This window comes from Humulus lupulus, chromosome 7 (genome assembly GCF_963169125.1).
Source record: "Humulus lupulus chromosome 7, drHumLupu1.1, whole genome shotgun sequence".
NCBI classification, from domain to species: domain Eukaryota; kingdom Viridiplantae; phylum Streptophyta; class Magnoliopsida; order Rosales; family Cannabaceae; genus Humulus; species Humulus lupulus.
This window is the reverse complement of record NC_084799.1, coordinates 63,225,816-63,243,920: the sequence shown is the minus strand read 5'-3', so window position 1 is coordinate 63,243,920 and position 18,105 is coordinate 63,225,816. Positions and strand designations below refer to the sequence as shown.

Below are 18,105 nucleotides of genomic sequence, written 5' to 3'. Positions count from 1 at the left end.
TTGAGTTGTCCCATCCATATTAATAAGTAATACTTCTTAAATTATTTTCTTGTATTGTCACATCATTCCAAATAGTAACAAACATGATAAATATAATTTAAAGGAGTGAATTTTTAATTAGTAACACGCATAAAAATTATAATTTATATTAGTGAATTATTTATTAGTAACGAACATAAAGTTAAATATGCTACTAATTAATTTCCTTTAATAATGATTATTGCTTATTAGGATACAATAATAATATACAATTTTTTTTTGAAGGCTTGTTTAGTTGATTTGGATTAAAAATAGGTGAAATTAGAAGAAGACAAATATGTCTTGTCTTGTCTTTTCACTGTTTTTAATATTAGAATATTGACTCATTTGTCGGGTGGACAACGAAATCTCACTACCCGAAACAAATGAAATTGATTATATTTTACTGCATTTTTTGTGAACTTTTTCCAAAGAAAATTTGTTTTTCCCTTCCAAAGGTAATTTGGTAAATAATTTTACTCGTGTTATTGTGTAAATTTTAGAGACTATAAAAATAGTATGCCCCTACAACCACCAGTTCATATTCTCTTACAAAATTTAAAATTGTTTGGCAGAAAAATTGATAAATCATTAGAGGGGGAAGCACTCTAGTGATAAATCATTGTTAGGAGTTAAAAGTTTATGTTGTATTACTTCTGTTTTACAGTTGGTTTGTAACGGTTTCTATTAGCTTTCTCTTGGTTGTTTTGTTTCTCTTAAGTGGTATATAAACTCTATTGTAAGCTTTTCAGAAGGTAATGCAAACATATTATTCACTGTTCAATTCTCATACATGGTATTAGAGACGTAAGATCCTTTGGGTATTCTCTGTTCAATTTTTCTTCCATTCGTTTCTTCGCAATCGTTCATGGCATCCTCAATTCCATCGGGTGTTCTTGGATCTTCTCCATCGGCTGTAGTATTTTCTCACACTCTCTCCGTAAATCTTGACAACCATAACTTCTTACTATGGCATCCTCAAATCTTGGCTGCAATCTGTGGTCACGATCTTCACGATTACATCGACAAAGATTTTGATCCGCCTCCTCAGTTCGTGGATGAATCTGACAGAGCGTTGAAGAAGATAAACCCTAAGTACAAGGAATGGCTGAAACAAGAACAATTACTGTATTCTTGGTTACTTTCTTCTATGCTGAAGGAATACTTACAAGAATCATTGGAGCAAAGACTTTGGTTGAAGTCTGGAATATGCTTGATGAGTATTTTGTTGCACAGACAGTGGCGAAGGCGGATCAATTCAAGTCGCAGCTCAGAAACATCAAGAAAGGATCTCTCTCGCTGAATAAGTATTTGTTGAAGAATAAATTTCTGGTGGATCAGTTGCGATCAATAGGGGAAATGGTATCGGCAAAGGAGCATATTGCGGCTATTTTCAATGGATTAAATCTGGAGTACGATACATTCATCATCTCTGTCAATTCCAGATCTCAAACCATACACTGTGGCTGAGATGGAATCTCTGTTGTTGGCTTAAGAGAGCAGAATCGAGAAGCAATCACAGGAGCTGGACTCGCAATTGCCTCAAGCACATTTTGCCCAAGCCCAAAAACGAGGTCAGTGCTCCAATCCAAGGTCAAAATCAAATTTCCCTAAATTTTCTTCTTCCAATTTCAGTGTAGCACCTGCTGGTCATGGTTCTTCATGGAATCCCTATGCTACCCCACCTAGAACTATTGGATCTACTTCAAATCAGGCAACTAGAGGCGGCAGTCGAGGGGGTTTCTCATCTCAAAAAGTTGGCACCAGACCAATCTGTCAATTGTGTTCCAGACCAGGTCATCTTGCCTCAAAGTGCTATCAACGTTTAAATCAGTCGTTTCCAGGGTTTGGTGCATTTCCTCTAGACACATCTACTCAAGCTATGACTGCAATGGTGGCGACAACAGACTCAGTCAATGATCCGCCCTGGTATTCGGACTCTGGAGCTACACATCACTGCACAACCAATGACCATAATTTAACATCCAAAGTTTCTTACAATGGATCCGAACAACTTCATGTTGGGGACGGCACAGGTCTGACCATTTCTAACATTGGTAAGGCTACCTTAACTTCTAATTCCAATTTCAACTCTCGACACTTATATCTCAATAAAGTTCTTCCTGTTTCAAATCTCACAAAAAATCTTATCAGTGTCAAAATTTACTCAAGATAATGGTGTCTTTTTTGAGTTTCATCCAACCTTTTGTCTTATCAAGGATCAGGTCACTCGGGAAGTTTTGATGCAGGGCCAAGTTCACAAAGGGCTATATAATCTTGATGTCTCATCTGTTCGTTTATCAGACAAAAGTTCCACTCCAGCTAAAGTTTTTCAAGTTCAAAATGAGTCTTGTAGTTCATTTCCTTCTGTACAAGCCTTTAATGGCATGTCTTCTATGTATATGCTTTGGCACAATCAGCTAGGACATCCCTCAGCCAAGATTGTTGCAAATATACTGAAATCTTGTAACATTTCTCATAGTAATAAAGATCACAATGATTTTTGTTCAGCATGTTATAAAGGAAAAATTCACAAATTCCCATTTCCTTCATCTACTACTCAGTACACTCAGCCCTTACAGCTCATACACGCTGATATTTTGGGTCCTTCCTCTCATGTGTCTAGCAATGGTTATAAATATTACATCCATTTTACAGATGCATACTTTAGATTTACTTGGGTCTATCTTTTGAGGACAAAAATCTGAAGCACTTCAAACCTTTATAAATTTTAAGAAACAAGTTGAAAATGAGCTTGGTTTTACAATCAAATCTGTCCAATTAGATTGGGGTGGGGAGTATAGGGCATGCACACAATTTTTACTTGATGATGGCATCAATCATCATTTGTCTTGTCCTACTACACATGAGAAAAATGATGTGGTAGAACGTAAACACCGCCACATCATTGAAACAGCTCTCACTCTTCTTGCTAATGCAAATATCTCTTTTATTTTCTGGGATGAGGCAGTCAGAACTGCCGTTTATCTCATCAATAGAGATTGCCAACTAGAGTGATAGCTAACTCCACTTCTCTTCAACTTCTTTTCAACAAAAATCCTGACTACACTAAGTTGAAGATTTTTGGGTGTGCTTGCTACCCCAACATACGTCCATATAATAGACACAAATTATAATTTCGGTCTGTTGAGTGCATTTTCTTGAAGTATAGCTTCAAACACAAAGGTTATAAGTGTTTGGATAAATTAGGTCATCTATATATATCTAGAGATGTTATTTTTGATGAAGCAAGGTTTCCTTCCTTTACTAATTCTAAAGAGTCTATTACTGTTTCTAATACTCTAGCTCATAAAGTGTATGTGTGCATTCCCACTTTGAGTTCTATAAAAAGAACTCCAAATATAAGTGATTCAACTTAGGACCTTGCTTCTCCATCAAATGACCAGCTTATTCAATCTGTTGAAGATATGCCTAATATTTCTTCAAATGGACATACAAACTCTAGGACTTTGTCAAACTCACAAGATGTTTTCACTGAAGTGTCCTCTAGTTGAAATAATTCCCCTGTTCTCCACCTATTTCATCTCAGAATGAATTTGTCACTACTGTTTCCAATATACCAACTGCAACCCCTAATACTCACACTATGGTAACTTGATCTAAAGCTGGTATTCATAAACCTAAGGTATTTATGACATCTCAAGAGCAATTGTCAATTGTTGATGCCCTGCAAGATGATCAATGGAAAAGGGTTATGGTTGATGAACTTTCAGCACTTAAAGCGAATAAAACTTGGTCATTGGTTGAGCTTCCACCTCAACGAAAATCCATTGGGTGCAAATAGATTTTCAAGATTAAGGAAAATCCAGATGGTAGTATACTAAGACACAAGGCTCGCCTAGTTGCTCAAGGCTTTACTCAAAGGGAAGGACTGTATTTTCATGAAGCGTTTAGCCCGGTAGTTAAGCCGACAACAATCAAGATAATGCTCACTATTACTATTGCAAGGAAATGGTACATTAAACAATTGGATGTCAATAATGCATTCTTGAATGGTGATCTGAAGGAAGAAATATATATGGCTCAACCTTCGGGTTTCAAAGATCTTAAGCATCCTCATTTAGTTTGTCGATTACACAAAGCATTGTATGGTTTGAAATAGGCTCCTCGGGCCTGGTTTGAGAAGCTAAAGTAAGCACTCCTCAGTTTCAAATTCTACAGTTCCAAGGCTAATTCCTCATTGTTTATTTGTGTCAACTCAATTCATGTTATTTTTTTCTTGATTTATGTGTATGCCATATTAATAACAGGGAGTTCTATGATTGAAATTAAGAGATTAATTTCTAAGTTTCATACTATGTTTGCTCTTAAAGATCTGGGTGATGTGCACTATTTTCTTGGGATTCAGGTTACCAAAAATGCTACAGGGGTGGGCTTGTCATAAACAAAGTGTATTTTGGATGTTCTCGGGAGAGCCAAAATGCAATATGCCAATGGATTACCTTCTCCTATGTCTACTATTGAGAAGCTTATTGCTTATGGAAGTGATCTTATACCCGATCCTACCATGTACAGAAGACTTGTTGGAGCATTACTATATGCTACAATAACAAGACCAGAAATTGCTTACTCTGTAAATCGGGTATCTCAATTCATGCAAAATCCTCTTTATTCTCATTGGAAAGCTGTTAAGAAGATATTGAGGTATCTCAGAAGTACTGTAGATCATGGCTTGCAAATTTCACCTAGTCCCACCATGAATATTATTGGATATTCCGATGCTGATTGGGCGTCAAATCCGGATGACAGACGTTCCACATCTGGATTTTGTGTCTTTCTGGGGACAACATTAGTTTCTTGGTCATCCAAAAAACAGCCTACAGTGTCCCGTTCCAGCACTGAGGCTGATATATAGAAGCCTAGCAAACTTAGCTGCTGAAATAACTTGGATAAGGTCTTTGTTATCTGAGTTACAAGTCTCTGTTCCAGCCACTCTAGTCCTTTGGTGTGACAATGTTAGCACTATCCTGATGTCCTCCAATCCAGTTTTGCATTAACGCACCAAACATATTGAACTGGATCTCTATTTTGTGCGAGAGAAGATAGCTCAAGGACAACTTGCTGTCAAACATGTTCCGTCCCAAGATCAAGTGGCTGGCATTTTTACAAAGGCTTTATGTACAACTCATTTTCAACACTTGAGAGACAAACTTCGAGTTCATTGTTCATCTCCTCTTAGTTTGAGGGGGGATGTTAGGAGTTAAAAGTTTCTGTTGTATTACTTCTGTTTTACAGTTTGTTTGTAATTGTTTCTGTTAGCTTTCTGTTAGTTCTTTTGTTTCTCTTAAGTGGTATATAAACTCTATTGTAAGCTTTTCAGATGGTAATGCAAACATATTATTCATTGTTCAATTCTCTTACAATCATGTCTTTGTTCACAGGTGGAAGCGATTCAAAGAGTGAGAGCGCCTTCGAGAATGGCGGGGATGAGTTCAATGTTCCAATACTAAAGAATCATTGTCAAAATTGCTTACAATCAATTGAATCCATGAAGAAATCTGAAAATATTCGTGGCGAAATCATCCAATTGGCGAAACAAGTCCTAGAAATGTATAATGTTGCAGCAAATGAGATGGCTACCTTGACAGTTGTTGTTCGGGAGATGGACAGGAGACAGGACGTACTCGTGCATATTGTAGAGGCTGCCAGTAATACACTAGAAAAGTGATACCTTTTAGTAAGGTACTTTTAGTTATGTTCATTCACTTAGATGTGTTTCTACTTTCTTATTTAGCTTTGCAGACCTAATATGTTATGTTTGTAATTTTATTTAACATTATTATTATGGATAAATTGTTTTGATGTTTTATATTTATAATCTTGTGTGAATGCGTAATATTTTTAATTAAAGTCTGATATTTCCATTATTTTGTAAAAGATTGAACTGAGCACAAATTAAATAGTAATACAAGCGTAGAGAAAAGGGTCGGAAATTTTTTTCCAGTTTTTAACATAAAAGACATGGACACCCGTTTGTAAATTGTGTTAATTTTGTATATACTTTATTGTGGTTGGGGTCAATGAGGATGGTATTTCACTAAATAACGATAAACAAAGAAATAGAAGTGAAATTTTTTTGTTGGTTTATTTTCATTACCGTTTTAACATATTTCACCAGTTCAAGCTGTGACAATAATGACTTTATTATATAGAAATGAGGTTTGTAAATGAAAGTGACCTATTAAAGTCATGAATAATTATCATTTTGTTTGAAAAATTAAACAAATATTAAAACCGTAATATAGTTTCTTTCATTCTCACTTTAAATTTACATATAAATGGGGTTGTTTTACTCCTATTTTTTCAATAAAAAATAATTAAAAAGTAAAGGTATCTTCACATGTTTTTTTAGTTAAATTAAGGGATAATCAATAATTAGTTTGGAGTGACCTTTCAAGGGGTATTGTTGTACTATTTCTTTTAGGTGGGGAAGATAATTGTATGTACATTTGTATGTGTGTGACAATGAGCACATGAATGATTTTTAAACTAACCATGACAACTATCATAATTTAATTTATATGTAAATGTATATATACAATAACTTGTTTTAAAATAAGTATGAAATGAGGTAACCATATGTTACACTTGAAGTCACCTTTCAATAAAGGGTCTTCTATTTTTTTATTTTTTATTCTTTTCAAGATGTCTTACACTTGAAATGACCTTTCAATGGTTGGAAATCTTGTGTCATTCTTAATGAGGGGCTTCTATTCTTTCACTAAATATGGGACTTGCTTTTTTTTCCAACGAGTTGGAAAATAAGAATGAGGACTCTTATAACTTAATTTTTGTTTATAAATTAACTTGTTTTAAACTAAGCACAAAGTAAGATAATCAAATCTTACACTTGAACTAAATTATTGGAATGTATTTTTTTTTAAAGGAGGGGTGGGGAGGGGAAAGATGATTGCATATGTACATTTCGTGTATGTAAATATAGGAGTAATCACGTGAATGATGGAAACTAACCATGTATAGTCTTTCCTTCATTTTTATTACAAAAATTGGACTATAGTACAAATATGTTGACATGTGTTTCTCATTTAACAAGCTTTTGTGAAATTTACCCTAAATTTAATTTTCTGGTTGTTCTTCACAACCCAAACCAATCTAAATGTTTGTACTTATTCAGACTAATACGAAAAAAAAAAAAAAAAGCACACACACAATCATAATCATAATCTACATCAAAGTTAGATCATATTTTCTCCCCTATTTATTTCTCTCAATGAAATTTCTTTGAGTTAAACAAATACAAATATTATTACCAAGCCCCGTAGTCTAATGGAGACAGGCCGATTCTCCAAGGCTTCCATCACCTTAGAAGAGACACTCTGGAATACAATAGAACAGCTTAACGATTAGTATTAAGACTCCCAGACACCAGCTGATATCAATTTCTCACTCAAATTAATAAATAAAAATATTTATAGAATTAAAATCAACAAATTAAAATACATAATATCCATATTCAAAATTTAAATATAAAATCATACTTAACCTAAAATATCAAAAGTACCTGAAATATCCATGGCTAAATTTGTACCGAGCTTGACCTTGTGAACTCAGTAGGTTTTAAAAAGGCAAATTTGTCATTTAAAAAAATTATTGACCAAATTTAAGTGGAGGGTACCTTTTTTGACTGATTTAACAATTAGAGGATACCACATGATAATTATTCGTAATAAATAGTACCAAAGTTGCACTCAGCCAAAATAAAAAGTAGGAAATGAATATACAATCAATTCGATGACTTATGGATCCAATGGTTAGTTTGAGAATTGTAAAGATAATCCTTTAAAAACTTATATATTTCAAATATATAAGTATTAACTTTGATGGGTACTGGGAATGTTAAATAGGTTATTAGAACAAATAGTTTGGATATCCATGTTGGAAATGTTGGAAATTTGAATAGCTCCTCTCGTGCTCTTGGGAGGCAGACATAAGTTTCTAAAGTGCTATGTCTGGTGAATTTCACAAGTTATGTGGATGTCAGTTCAAGTTGTCTGGATAACCCAACAAGTTATTTGGTTATCTCTAAAGGCTTTTTGGTTTATTGAAATCTAAACACGAGAATGATAATTTGAACTCTTTCTTATGTTTGGTATCGCAATTGAAATTTTGCAACCCAAGAGCAAGAACTCTAGGGGGTTTAATTTTTCCAGATTCTGGGTTCAATTGAAATCCACTTGTACAGTTGATTTTAAGATGCCCAGGATTGTGAAACATTCCACAACTATTATTATTTAAAAAAATATATCAATAGTTTTATTATAAATGAATAATTTTATTTTTGAAACTTATAATATAAAAACAATTATACACAAACTATAAAATGGTAAATAATATTTGTTTATTTAAAGAAATTGATATATAAAGTTATTATATCATTTGTTTAGTTTAAAATAACAAATCAAATACGATTAAAAAAATATATAGGTTTTTGTTGTGTTTTTTAAAATTAAACATTTATTCTAGTAATTTTTAACTCTATTTTTGAATTTTGTTAAAATTTATTTCATGAGTAAAATTGTTCATAAATTATAATCTAACAAAAAATTTGGTATATTTTTTTTAAAAGGGCATGTGCTAGTTATGATTAAAATTTAGATTATTTTAATATAAATATAATATAATATTTTAAATTGATGAAAATATGAAAAATTGAATGATTTCTATCCACAATCGAACACAGTTTTCATATTATTTCCAGGAACTATAGATAAGATTTCACTACATAACCAAACACAGTGATGTAAGTTTCTGAATGTAAGATCACTCAAAACTATTTACTTTGTAAAAAAACGTCGCTCAATTCATATTTATTAGAAATAACATTCTAGAGAAAATGTTTAGTGGGGCCTTGTCAAAACATGCAATTTGGACCCAATAGTTTAAAATAAAAATAAAGTGTCTTTATGCAATCTTAAAATAAAAATATAGGTTTCACTGTGACAAATGAAAACTTAAACCATATCATAAAAGTTCATAAACTTTCTTGGCATTCAACTAGATCGTTAATCGCTCGTGGACACCCCGCATCATACATGCCTAGACATTGGAACTCCCCACATCACTGTGCGTGCCAAAAGGAAATCCTATTTCCTATCTGAAAGGGGGAAAGCAAGGGGGTGAGCTAAAAACCCAATAAGGAAGTACAAACAAAATACATCAATAAAAAAGAAACACAAAGCAATCTACGTACATATTGTAAACTCGTGGCATAGAATAATAAATCATAATCATATCGTAATCCTAAGAATTCATAATCATAAGCATAATCATACATCATGTGATCATGGCACCCATATTGTCCATGTCACATCAAGAGGAAACCAACAAAACATAAATCGGTAAAACCTCCTCCTTCTTCTCCTTCACAATCTCTCTCCCCCCCCCCCTCTCTCTCTCTCTATACCTTTCTTTCTTTCTCTCAATCTCGCCTCTCACTCTCTCTCTCTCTAGGTGCAGTCAGCCACAATGCTCAATGGTAGAGAGAATTTCCTCTCTTTCCTTTTATCTCCACCAAGCCAAACCCTAAGAGGATATATCCTCATTCAAAACACTATCCTCCCCCTTGATTATTTTCCCCCAAATTCAAGTGATGGAGCACAAAAGGGAAACTAAATCCTTTGCCTTGACCGACTACCCCATCACTCCCTCTCTCTCTTTATGTCTTGGCCACAAGGCCATTCACACTCATTCCCAATATTCCAACTTTCCAAATTAGCACATGACAACCAATACCTCAAATGCTCTTACCTTATTTTTATTTATTGATTTAAAAATTTAAAATAAATAGAAAAAGGAATTTCCTCTATCCCCCTCTCTTCCACGCCAATCCCTTTCCCTTTCTCTTGCTTTCAATTTCCCAATTTTTCCCAAAATTGGTGCAAGACCTTACCTATTAAATCTCTTATTTTCTATTAATTAAATAAAAAAAATAATAGGAAAATAAATAAAAGAAATTTAATAATTCATGGGAAAACTATTGCATGCTCACCATGCAATCATACACATGCACACACACAAGTGCTCAAGTGTATCTTTAATGACCATGCACCTTGGTGCACACAATCAAATATCAAGAAGGCTCTTAAAATAAATTAATTAAATAAAACAAATAACAAAATTAAATTCACATAATTTCTACCATAAAATTAAAAACAATTTCCTAACACTTAATAATTAATTAAAAAAACAACGAACACAAATTAATAAAATTAAAAAAAAATGGTGCACTACAATATACCCTCCTTAAAAGGAATTTCATCCCGAAATCCTTTCTTACCAAATAACTCAGGGTCTCTCATGTCTTCCTCCAGCTCCCATGTTGCTTTTCTTTCTGCAATATTCTTCCACATGACCTTAACTAATGGAATCCTTTTGGATCTCAGTCCCTTGATTCCTTTTTCACTGATATGCTCTGGTTGTTCATCGTAACCTAGGTTCTGCTTCAGCTGCAACGGCTCATAACTCAGAACACGAGAGGGATTCAACACGTACTTACGCAACATCGAGATATGATTATGCATCTCGGCTAGTGCTAGGGGTAGTGATAAACAGTATGCAGCCTACCCAACTCTCTCCAAAATCTAAAAATGGACATATAAATCTCGGGCTCAACTTCCCTTTCTTCCCAAAACGCATAATACCTTTCATTGGCGAGACTGTCAAGAACACAAACTCGCCTACTGAAAGCTTGATGTCCCTTTTCTTAAGGTCTTCGTAGCTCTTTTGCCTACTTTGAATGGTAATCATCATTTGATGAATTTTCTCAATCACCTCACTAGCTTTCCTAACAGTCTCAGGGCCTAAAATCTGCTTTTCTCCAACCTCATCCTAGTGCAAGGGAGATCTACATTTGCGCCCATAAAGCATCTCATAGGGATCCATCCCAATAGTGGACTCATATCTATTGTTATAGGAGAACTTCATCAAGGGTAAGTATCGGCTCCAAGACTCTGAAAAGTCCAAAGCACAACATATCAGCATGTCTTCCAAAATCAAAATGGTCCTCTCAGACTACCCATCAGTTTGGGTATGAAAAGCAGTACTGAACTTCAACCTTGTACCCATAGCTTTCTGCAATCCTTTCCAAAAGTTTGATGTGAACATTGCCCCTCTGCCAGTGATAATCGACTTTGGCACCCCATGAAGTCTCACTATCTTGCTAACATACAATTATGCGTACTGGTCTGCTGAATAGGTGGTCTTAACTGGCAGGAAATGGGCGGACTTAGTGAGCCTGTCTACTATTATCCAAGCAGATTCATGTTGTTTTGTTGTCCTAGGTAACCCTACCTCAAAATCCATGGCTATGTCTTCCCATTTCCATTTCGGAACAAAGTGGTTGAAGTAGCATTGTTGGCCTTTGGTGTTCCGCTTTCACTTATTGACATGTCAAACATCTGGCGACAAACTCAACAACATATTTCTTCATTCCAGGCCACCAATACAATGATTTAAGGCCTTGGTACATCTTTGTCGACCCTGGATGTAAGGAATATTGCGTTGTATGTGCCTCTTTTATAATACTTGCCTTAATCTCATCATCGTTAGGCACATGAATTCTATCCTTATATCTCAACAATCCTCCATTAGATATAGCGAAGTCATCGCTACCACTTTCCTGTACCAAAGTTTCTTGCTTCATTAGGGCTTCTTCCACCTTCTGCCCTTCTTTGATATGTTCCAATAGGGAGGACTATAGAGTAAGGTTTTCTAGACCTCCTGTCACTAACTCAATACCAGCGTTAATGATTTCTTCTGCAGAGGTGTCTCTATTGTGCTTAGAGCTGAGACGCTTCCATGTTCTCACTTACTCAATGAATCGACCACCATATTGGCCTTGCCTGGGTGATATAGAATTTGACAATCATAGACCTTTACTAATTTTAACCATTTTCAATGTCTCATATTCAACTCTTTCTAGGTGAAGAAGTACTTCAGACATTTATGATCGGTGTATATTTCACACTTATCCCCATAAAAATGATGCCTCCATATTTTCAGTGCAAACACTACAACTACTAACTCAAGATCATGGGCGGGATATCTCTACTCATAGTCCTTGAGCTGCCTTGAGGAATAGGCTACCACCTTCTTTTTCTGCATCAATACGCAATGTAAACCATTCTTAGATGCATCACAATACACCACAAACTACTCACCCTCCATGGGAACACAAAGGATAGGTGCAGAGATCAACTTATCCTTCATAGTCTGAAAGCTTTCTTCAAACTTCTCAGTCCATGTGAACTTTTGGTGCTTGCGGGTTAAGTTTGTCAAGGGTGTGGCATTCTTAAAGAAACCCTCGAAAAAATTCCAGTAGTAACCTGCTAACCCTAAGAAGCTTTGAACCTCTGAGGCATTTTTGGGTTGAGGCCACTCTCTAATGGCCTCTATCTTTGCTGTATCCATTGCTATTCCATTCTTGGACACTATATTCCCTAGGAAAGTCACTTGTTCCAACCAAAATTCACACTTAGATAACTTAGCATAAATTCGGTGTTCTCGTAGTCTATTGAGCGTCAAACTCAGGTCTTCCTCATTCTCCTCCTTAGTCTTTGAGTAGATAAGGATATCGTCTATAAACAACACCATGAACTTATCCAAGTAATCCTTAAGCACTCTGTTCATCATGTCCATGAATGTCATTGGGGCATTAGTGAGTCCAAAAGACCTCACTAGGAACTCATAGTTCCCGTAGCGGGTTCTGAATGGTGTTTTAGGAATATCTCCTTCCTTCACTTTCAGCTGATGGTACCCGAATCGCAGATCAATCTTTGAGAACACTGCTGCCCCTTATAGTTGATCAAAGAGGTCATCTATCCTAGGCAAAAGATATTTTTTCTTAATCATAACCTTATTGAGTTCTCGGTAATTGATGCACATTCTCATACTTCCATATTTCTTCTTCACAAACAGAGATGGTGCTCCCCATGGCGAATGACAAGGCCGTATGAACCCCTTGTCCAACAATTCTTGTAGCTGGGTTTTGAGTTCCTTCAAATCTACAGGCGCCATTCAGTAGGGTACTTTGGACATTATTGTTGTTTCTGGTGCAAGTTCGATCACAAATTTGATTTCCCTGTCTAGGAGTAAACCTGGTAAGTCCTCGGGAAACACCTCAGGGAACTCACAAACAGTGTGAACATTCTCAGGTTTTCGCTCAGTCTCTTTTGTCTTATCCATGATATTTGCCGAAAATGTTGAACACCCATGTTGCATCATGTTCTGAGCTTCTAATGCAAATATGATAGGTGTGCGAAATCTGGTCACTTTTCCAATAAAAGAAAAGAGGTCTCCTTCCTCAGGTCTGAACTCCACTGTCTTTCTCCGACAGTCTATCATTGCTCCATATTTGGCTAACTAATCCATGCCAAGTATAGCGTCATAATCTGGTATGTCTCACTCTATAAGGTCTGTTGGGCACTCTCGCCCTCAGCTATTATGAAGGTGACTGTAACCACCTAATTGACGACATAATGTCTCCTAATGGTAACATAGTACTAAAGCTACACTCAAACAGTTTATAAGGAAAATTGTAACGACCCGAATTTGCTAATCAGGCTTAGGGCCTTGATTAAGTGTGCTTGGAGGGCAATAAGTGATTTAATATGCTTATATGTGGATTTATGTGAATATATGATTATGATGCATGTTTAATTGAGTTAAGTGTGCATGTGGGCCCCGTTTGGATATTAGGGGCATAGGTGTGATAAATGAGATAAATGTTGTATATATGTGATATGTCTGTACAGCGCGATCCGAGACAGTCCTGGGGAGCGGTTAGCCAGAGTGTCACAACGGGGTAGAGATTCGGACTCGGGGCGAGTCGAGGGGTAATTTGGGTATTAGATGAGTTATGGGGTTATCAAGACATGAAAATAAATATTTGGAGATATATTTGAGGATAGAATGTCTAGGCGGGAATATTTGGGAAATTTACCATTTTGCCCTCGGGGACGTTTTGGTACCCCGAGCCTTGACGTAACCCTTTAGACTTAAGTCAAATAAAACAAAAAGGGAGAATTGTTTAGAACTTGAGGAAACCGACACATATTTTCCTTTGAACTGAAGATAGCTCTTGTCTCTCTCTCTCTCTCTCTCTCTCTCACTCTCTAAGGCAAAACTCAAAGGGAACTCAAAGAAATTGGCTGGGGAATTGAAGGGATTTCAGCTGGGATACTCTAGGAACTTAAAGCTTGGGGATTGAGGATCAAACTCAGGGACTATGCTCTGCAAGGTAAGCTCTAATTACTAAGGTTTAGTCTTAAATTTCTGCTGGTTATGGGGGATTGCATGTTAGCTAAGTATGATTTATCTTTGGGTGTTCTAGCTGAGTTTTTGGTGCATATCTTAATGGGGTCTTGATGTTTTTTCTGAGCTAAAATAACTGTGTTGGATATCTAGGAATGTTGGCCAAGTTTTAGGATGAATGGGCTTGAGGAAAGGTTTAGAAAATGGTGTGAAAATCTGGGTTCGGTGGGGAGCGCCGCGGCCCGCGTGCGCGCGCATCCATGGGAGGCCGAGAGGTTCATGCACACCGCGGCGCCTGGTGGGCGAGCCGTAGCCCGTGTGGGGGTCAGTGAGGTGCTAGCCTCTGTTTCGAGCCTAGCAGCGGCTCTTGTGGGTGGGGCCGCGACCCTTAGTGCCAGTTTGTGTTTTTAGGGTATTTTAGGCTTGGAAACTCAAGGGGTAAGGCTCGGGGTGGATTTTAGCACCCGGATTGATGGAATTCAAGGACTTGGAGGTTAGGGTTATGGTTTGAAGTTATTTATTGGATTAGAATTTGATGGATGGACGTTGTTAATGTGTTTTGACTAGGGTTTCGGCGAGGCTCACATTAGAGGACTGTGCTCGGGTCATCGGTGCTCAGAAAGCTCGGAACTCAGGTAAGAGGACCCTTGTTCCCATAGAGCTTGTGTGCAGGGCTGAGCCCAACGTGTTTGAATAGAATTGATGTGCAGGGCTGAGCCCAATATGTTAGAACTGCAGGGCGTAGCCTTTATCTGATTATGCTAGAATTCTATACTTGCTTGTTATGCTATGTATATTATGATGTGAATGGTCAGCTTGAGCCGGGAACGGTGTAGACCGAGAACGGCGTAGGGTCGGGAATGGCATTGGGCACGTTGAGTGCAAGGCCGAGAACGGCAAGGGGCCGGGAGCGGCGTTGAGCACGTAGAGTGCGAGTTGCCAGGGCAAGTCCCTAGAAGGATACCTGGGATATCCTCACGGCGTGGTCCGCGAACCCAGGGCTTGGTAAACGCCTGGGACAGCTAGGCCGTATGTGTTTAGCCTTTGGTGGGCTCTTTATATGCCTGTTATATGTGTTGCATATGTTATCTGTTTGTGGGTTCTCTTGCTGGGCTTCGGGTCACAGATGCTCTGTGGTGCAGGTAAGGGTAAAGAGAAGATCAACCAACCATGAGTACAGCAGGCGTGAGGCGGCGTGTACATGTTTGGCCAGTCTGGCTACCACAGCCAGAGGATTTTGGGAGATGCTTGTAAATAAACCTAGATTTTGTCGTCTAGCCGACTTGGTTCAGTTTATATGTTGTAAACATTTCTAAACTGTATTTTGGGATCCCAAGTGTAAAACTTTTATAATTTTCTATGGAAATTACTATTTCTCAAGTCTTTCCTTTGTTTATGGCTTAATTACACTGTTTGACTTAAAACCTTGATTAGCGAGTTAAAAGCACGTTTTTAAACCCACTTAGTAACGACTCTAAGGAAGTAGGGCGTTACAAATTGGTATCAGAGCGAGCCAAGGTTATTGGTTCTGGAGATTGACCGAACATGTACACACGCAGTCAGTGATAGGCTTAACTCAGGGTTGGTTGGTAAGATTGGCTGATATGTCTGAAAATGTGTTTGCATACCCTGTTTGCCTGCCTATTTTGTATAGAGCATGATGAATGAATTAACATATGCATGATGCTAGGGCACGACCCGTTGTGTGTTATATGCTATATGAGTTATTATGTGTGGATTACTGATGTGCCTGGGAGGTGGTTATGGATGTTGTTATCATGCCTAATGAGCGGCGTCGTTGGTTGTAGGCATATTTGTTGAGATGCCTCGACAATCAGCTAGACTCCACGGCAGTAGGGCCGAGGATGACAATCAGGGTCAGGACCCTCCACCTGCCCCACAGAACTAGCAACAGATATTGGTCGAAATGGAGGCTAGACTGCAGAGAACAGAGGAAGAGCTGCGATAGATGAGGCAGCAGGCCCCGCCTCAAGTTACTGGGCTGCCAGTGCAGCAGGTTGCAACGCCGGTGCTAGTTCAGTCTGCTTTAGAGAATAAGTGGGAACCTTTGTATGAGAGGTTCAGAAAGCAGCAACCTCCTACCTTTGTGGGTGGATCGGACCCACTGTTGGCAGAGCAGTGGATGAACATGATTTCCTTGATCTTGGATTTTATGAGGGTCGAAGGGAGTGAAAGGGTTGCTTGTGCGAGTTATATGCTTAGGGATGATGCTCGCATCTGGTGGGATGTGGTAAGTCAGCGGAGGAATGTTGCAGTCATGACATGGGAGGAATTTAAGAGTATCTTTAATGAGAAATACTACAGTGTGGCAGTACGAGCTGCGAAGGTTGATGAGTTTATCAACCTGACTTAGAATCGATCGACAGTATCAGAGTATGCAATAAAGTTTGATAGATTGGCGAAGTTTGCGCCAGATCTAGTGCCGACAGATGCGACCAGGAGGGATAGGTTCGTGCGGGGGTTGAATGTCATGATCGCCCGTGATGTGAACATTACCTTGGATCCAGCGACTACTACTTATGGTCAAGCTGTGGATAAGGCCCTTACTGTAGAGAGGGCTGAGGATCAGATATGGAGGGACAACACTATTAGGCACGATGTCAGGAGGACGGTGCCTCCTATTGTTTGGTCTAGTCGGGGCAGTGGTCCCAGTGAGCAGAAAAGAAGGGTTCCAGATTCATTTACTCATCCTAGTTCTGATAGGAGAGTGTGAGGTGCATCTACTGGCTGTCAGGGTGGCAGTGATAATTGGAGGAGTTTTCCTATGTGTCTACGGTGCAGGCGTCGACATCAGGGTGAGTGCAGGATCAGGGCCTGCTTTGTTTGTGGGAGTGCCAGCCATCTAAGAGGGATTGTCCTCAAGTTAAGAAGGAGGAGCAGAAGCAGAGTGACAGTCTTGCTCTTGCCGGGGTATTCACTTTGACATAGACTGAGGCGGAGGCTAGCCCCTCAGTGGTGACAGGTTAGATCTCTAGTGCTGGTTCTTTTTATACTGCATTGTTTGATTCAGGGGCTACCCATTCATTTGTATTTGCTAAGGTGATAGATCAGCTTTGTAGACCTAGTGGTGTGTATGCTAGGGGATTTCAGACTTTGTTGCCAACAGGGGAGTTGGTAGTCTCTAGGAAGTGGATTAGGGCATTGCCAGTGGAGGTAGATGGTAGGGAATTATTTGTTGATTTGATTGAGTAAGAGATGGATGATTTTGACATGATCTTGGGAATGGATTGGCTATCCAAGTATGGGGCAACGATTGACTGCAGGTGCAGAATGGTGACTTTTGAACCAGAAGAGGAGGTACCCTATGTGTTTGTGGGGTCAGTTAGTGGACTGCGTGTGCCAATGATTTCAGCCTTAAGGGCTAGGGACCTGATGCAGGAAGGCTGCATAGGATTCCTGGCAAGCGTTGTGGATACTTCTAGGGTGGTGTCGGTTGGACCGGGTGAGACAAGGTTGGTGTGTGAGTTTTCGGATTTGTTTCCAGCGGATTTGCCAGGGTTGCCGCCTCAGAGGGAGATTGACTTTGTTATAGAGTTTGTACCAGGAGCAGAGCCAGTATCTAGGACACCTTATAGAATGGCTTCAGCGGAATTGAAGGAGTTGAAGATTCAGTTGCAGGAGTTACTTGATTTGGGGTTCATCAGATCGAGTTTCTCGCCATGGGGTGCTCCAGTGTTGTTCGTTAAGAAGAAGGATGGGTCCCTTAGGATGTGTATTGATTATAGGGAGCTGAACAAGTTAACCATTAAGAACAAGTATCCACTGCCTAGGATC

At 38.2% G+C, this 18,105-nt stretch overlaps 1 protein-coding gene across 3 annotated transcripts; it reads left to right on the top strand.

Annotated features, from left to right (window-relative positions):
• The first annotated feature begins 585 nt into the window (after positions 1-585).
• LOC133792796 (uncharacterized) lies at positions 586-5,887 on the top strand. 3 transcript variants are annotated; one of them, XR_009874279.1, is made up of 2 exons: positions 586-2,075; positions 2,244-2,488. XR_009874279.1 is itself a non-coding variant. In XM_062230742.1 (2 exons), exons 1-2 carry the CDS (start codon positions 1,901-1,903, stop codon positions 5,705-5,707), a joined length of 462 nt encoding a protein of 153 aa, XP_062086726.1. In that variant the 5' UTR covers positions 601-1,900; the 3' UTR covers positions 5,708-5,887. The 3 variants fall into 3 exon arrangements, 1 of the variants encoding a protein (XP_062086726.1); XR_009874278.1 differs by having other exon boundaries at positions 2,238-2,488; XM_062230742.1 differs by lacking the exon at positions 2,244-2,488 and adding an exon at positions 5,421-5,887 and having other exon boundaries at positions 601-2,075.
• Positions 5,888-18,105: the final 12,218 nt, after the last annotated feature.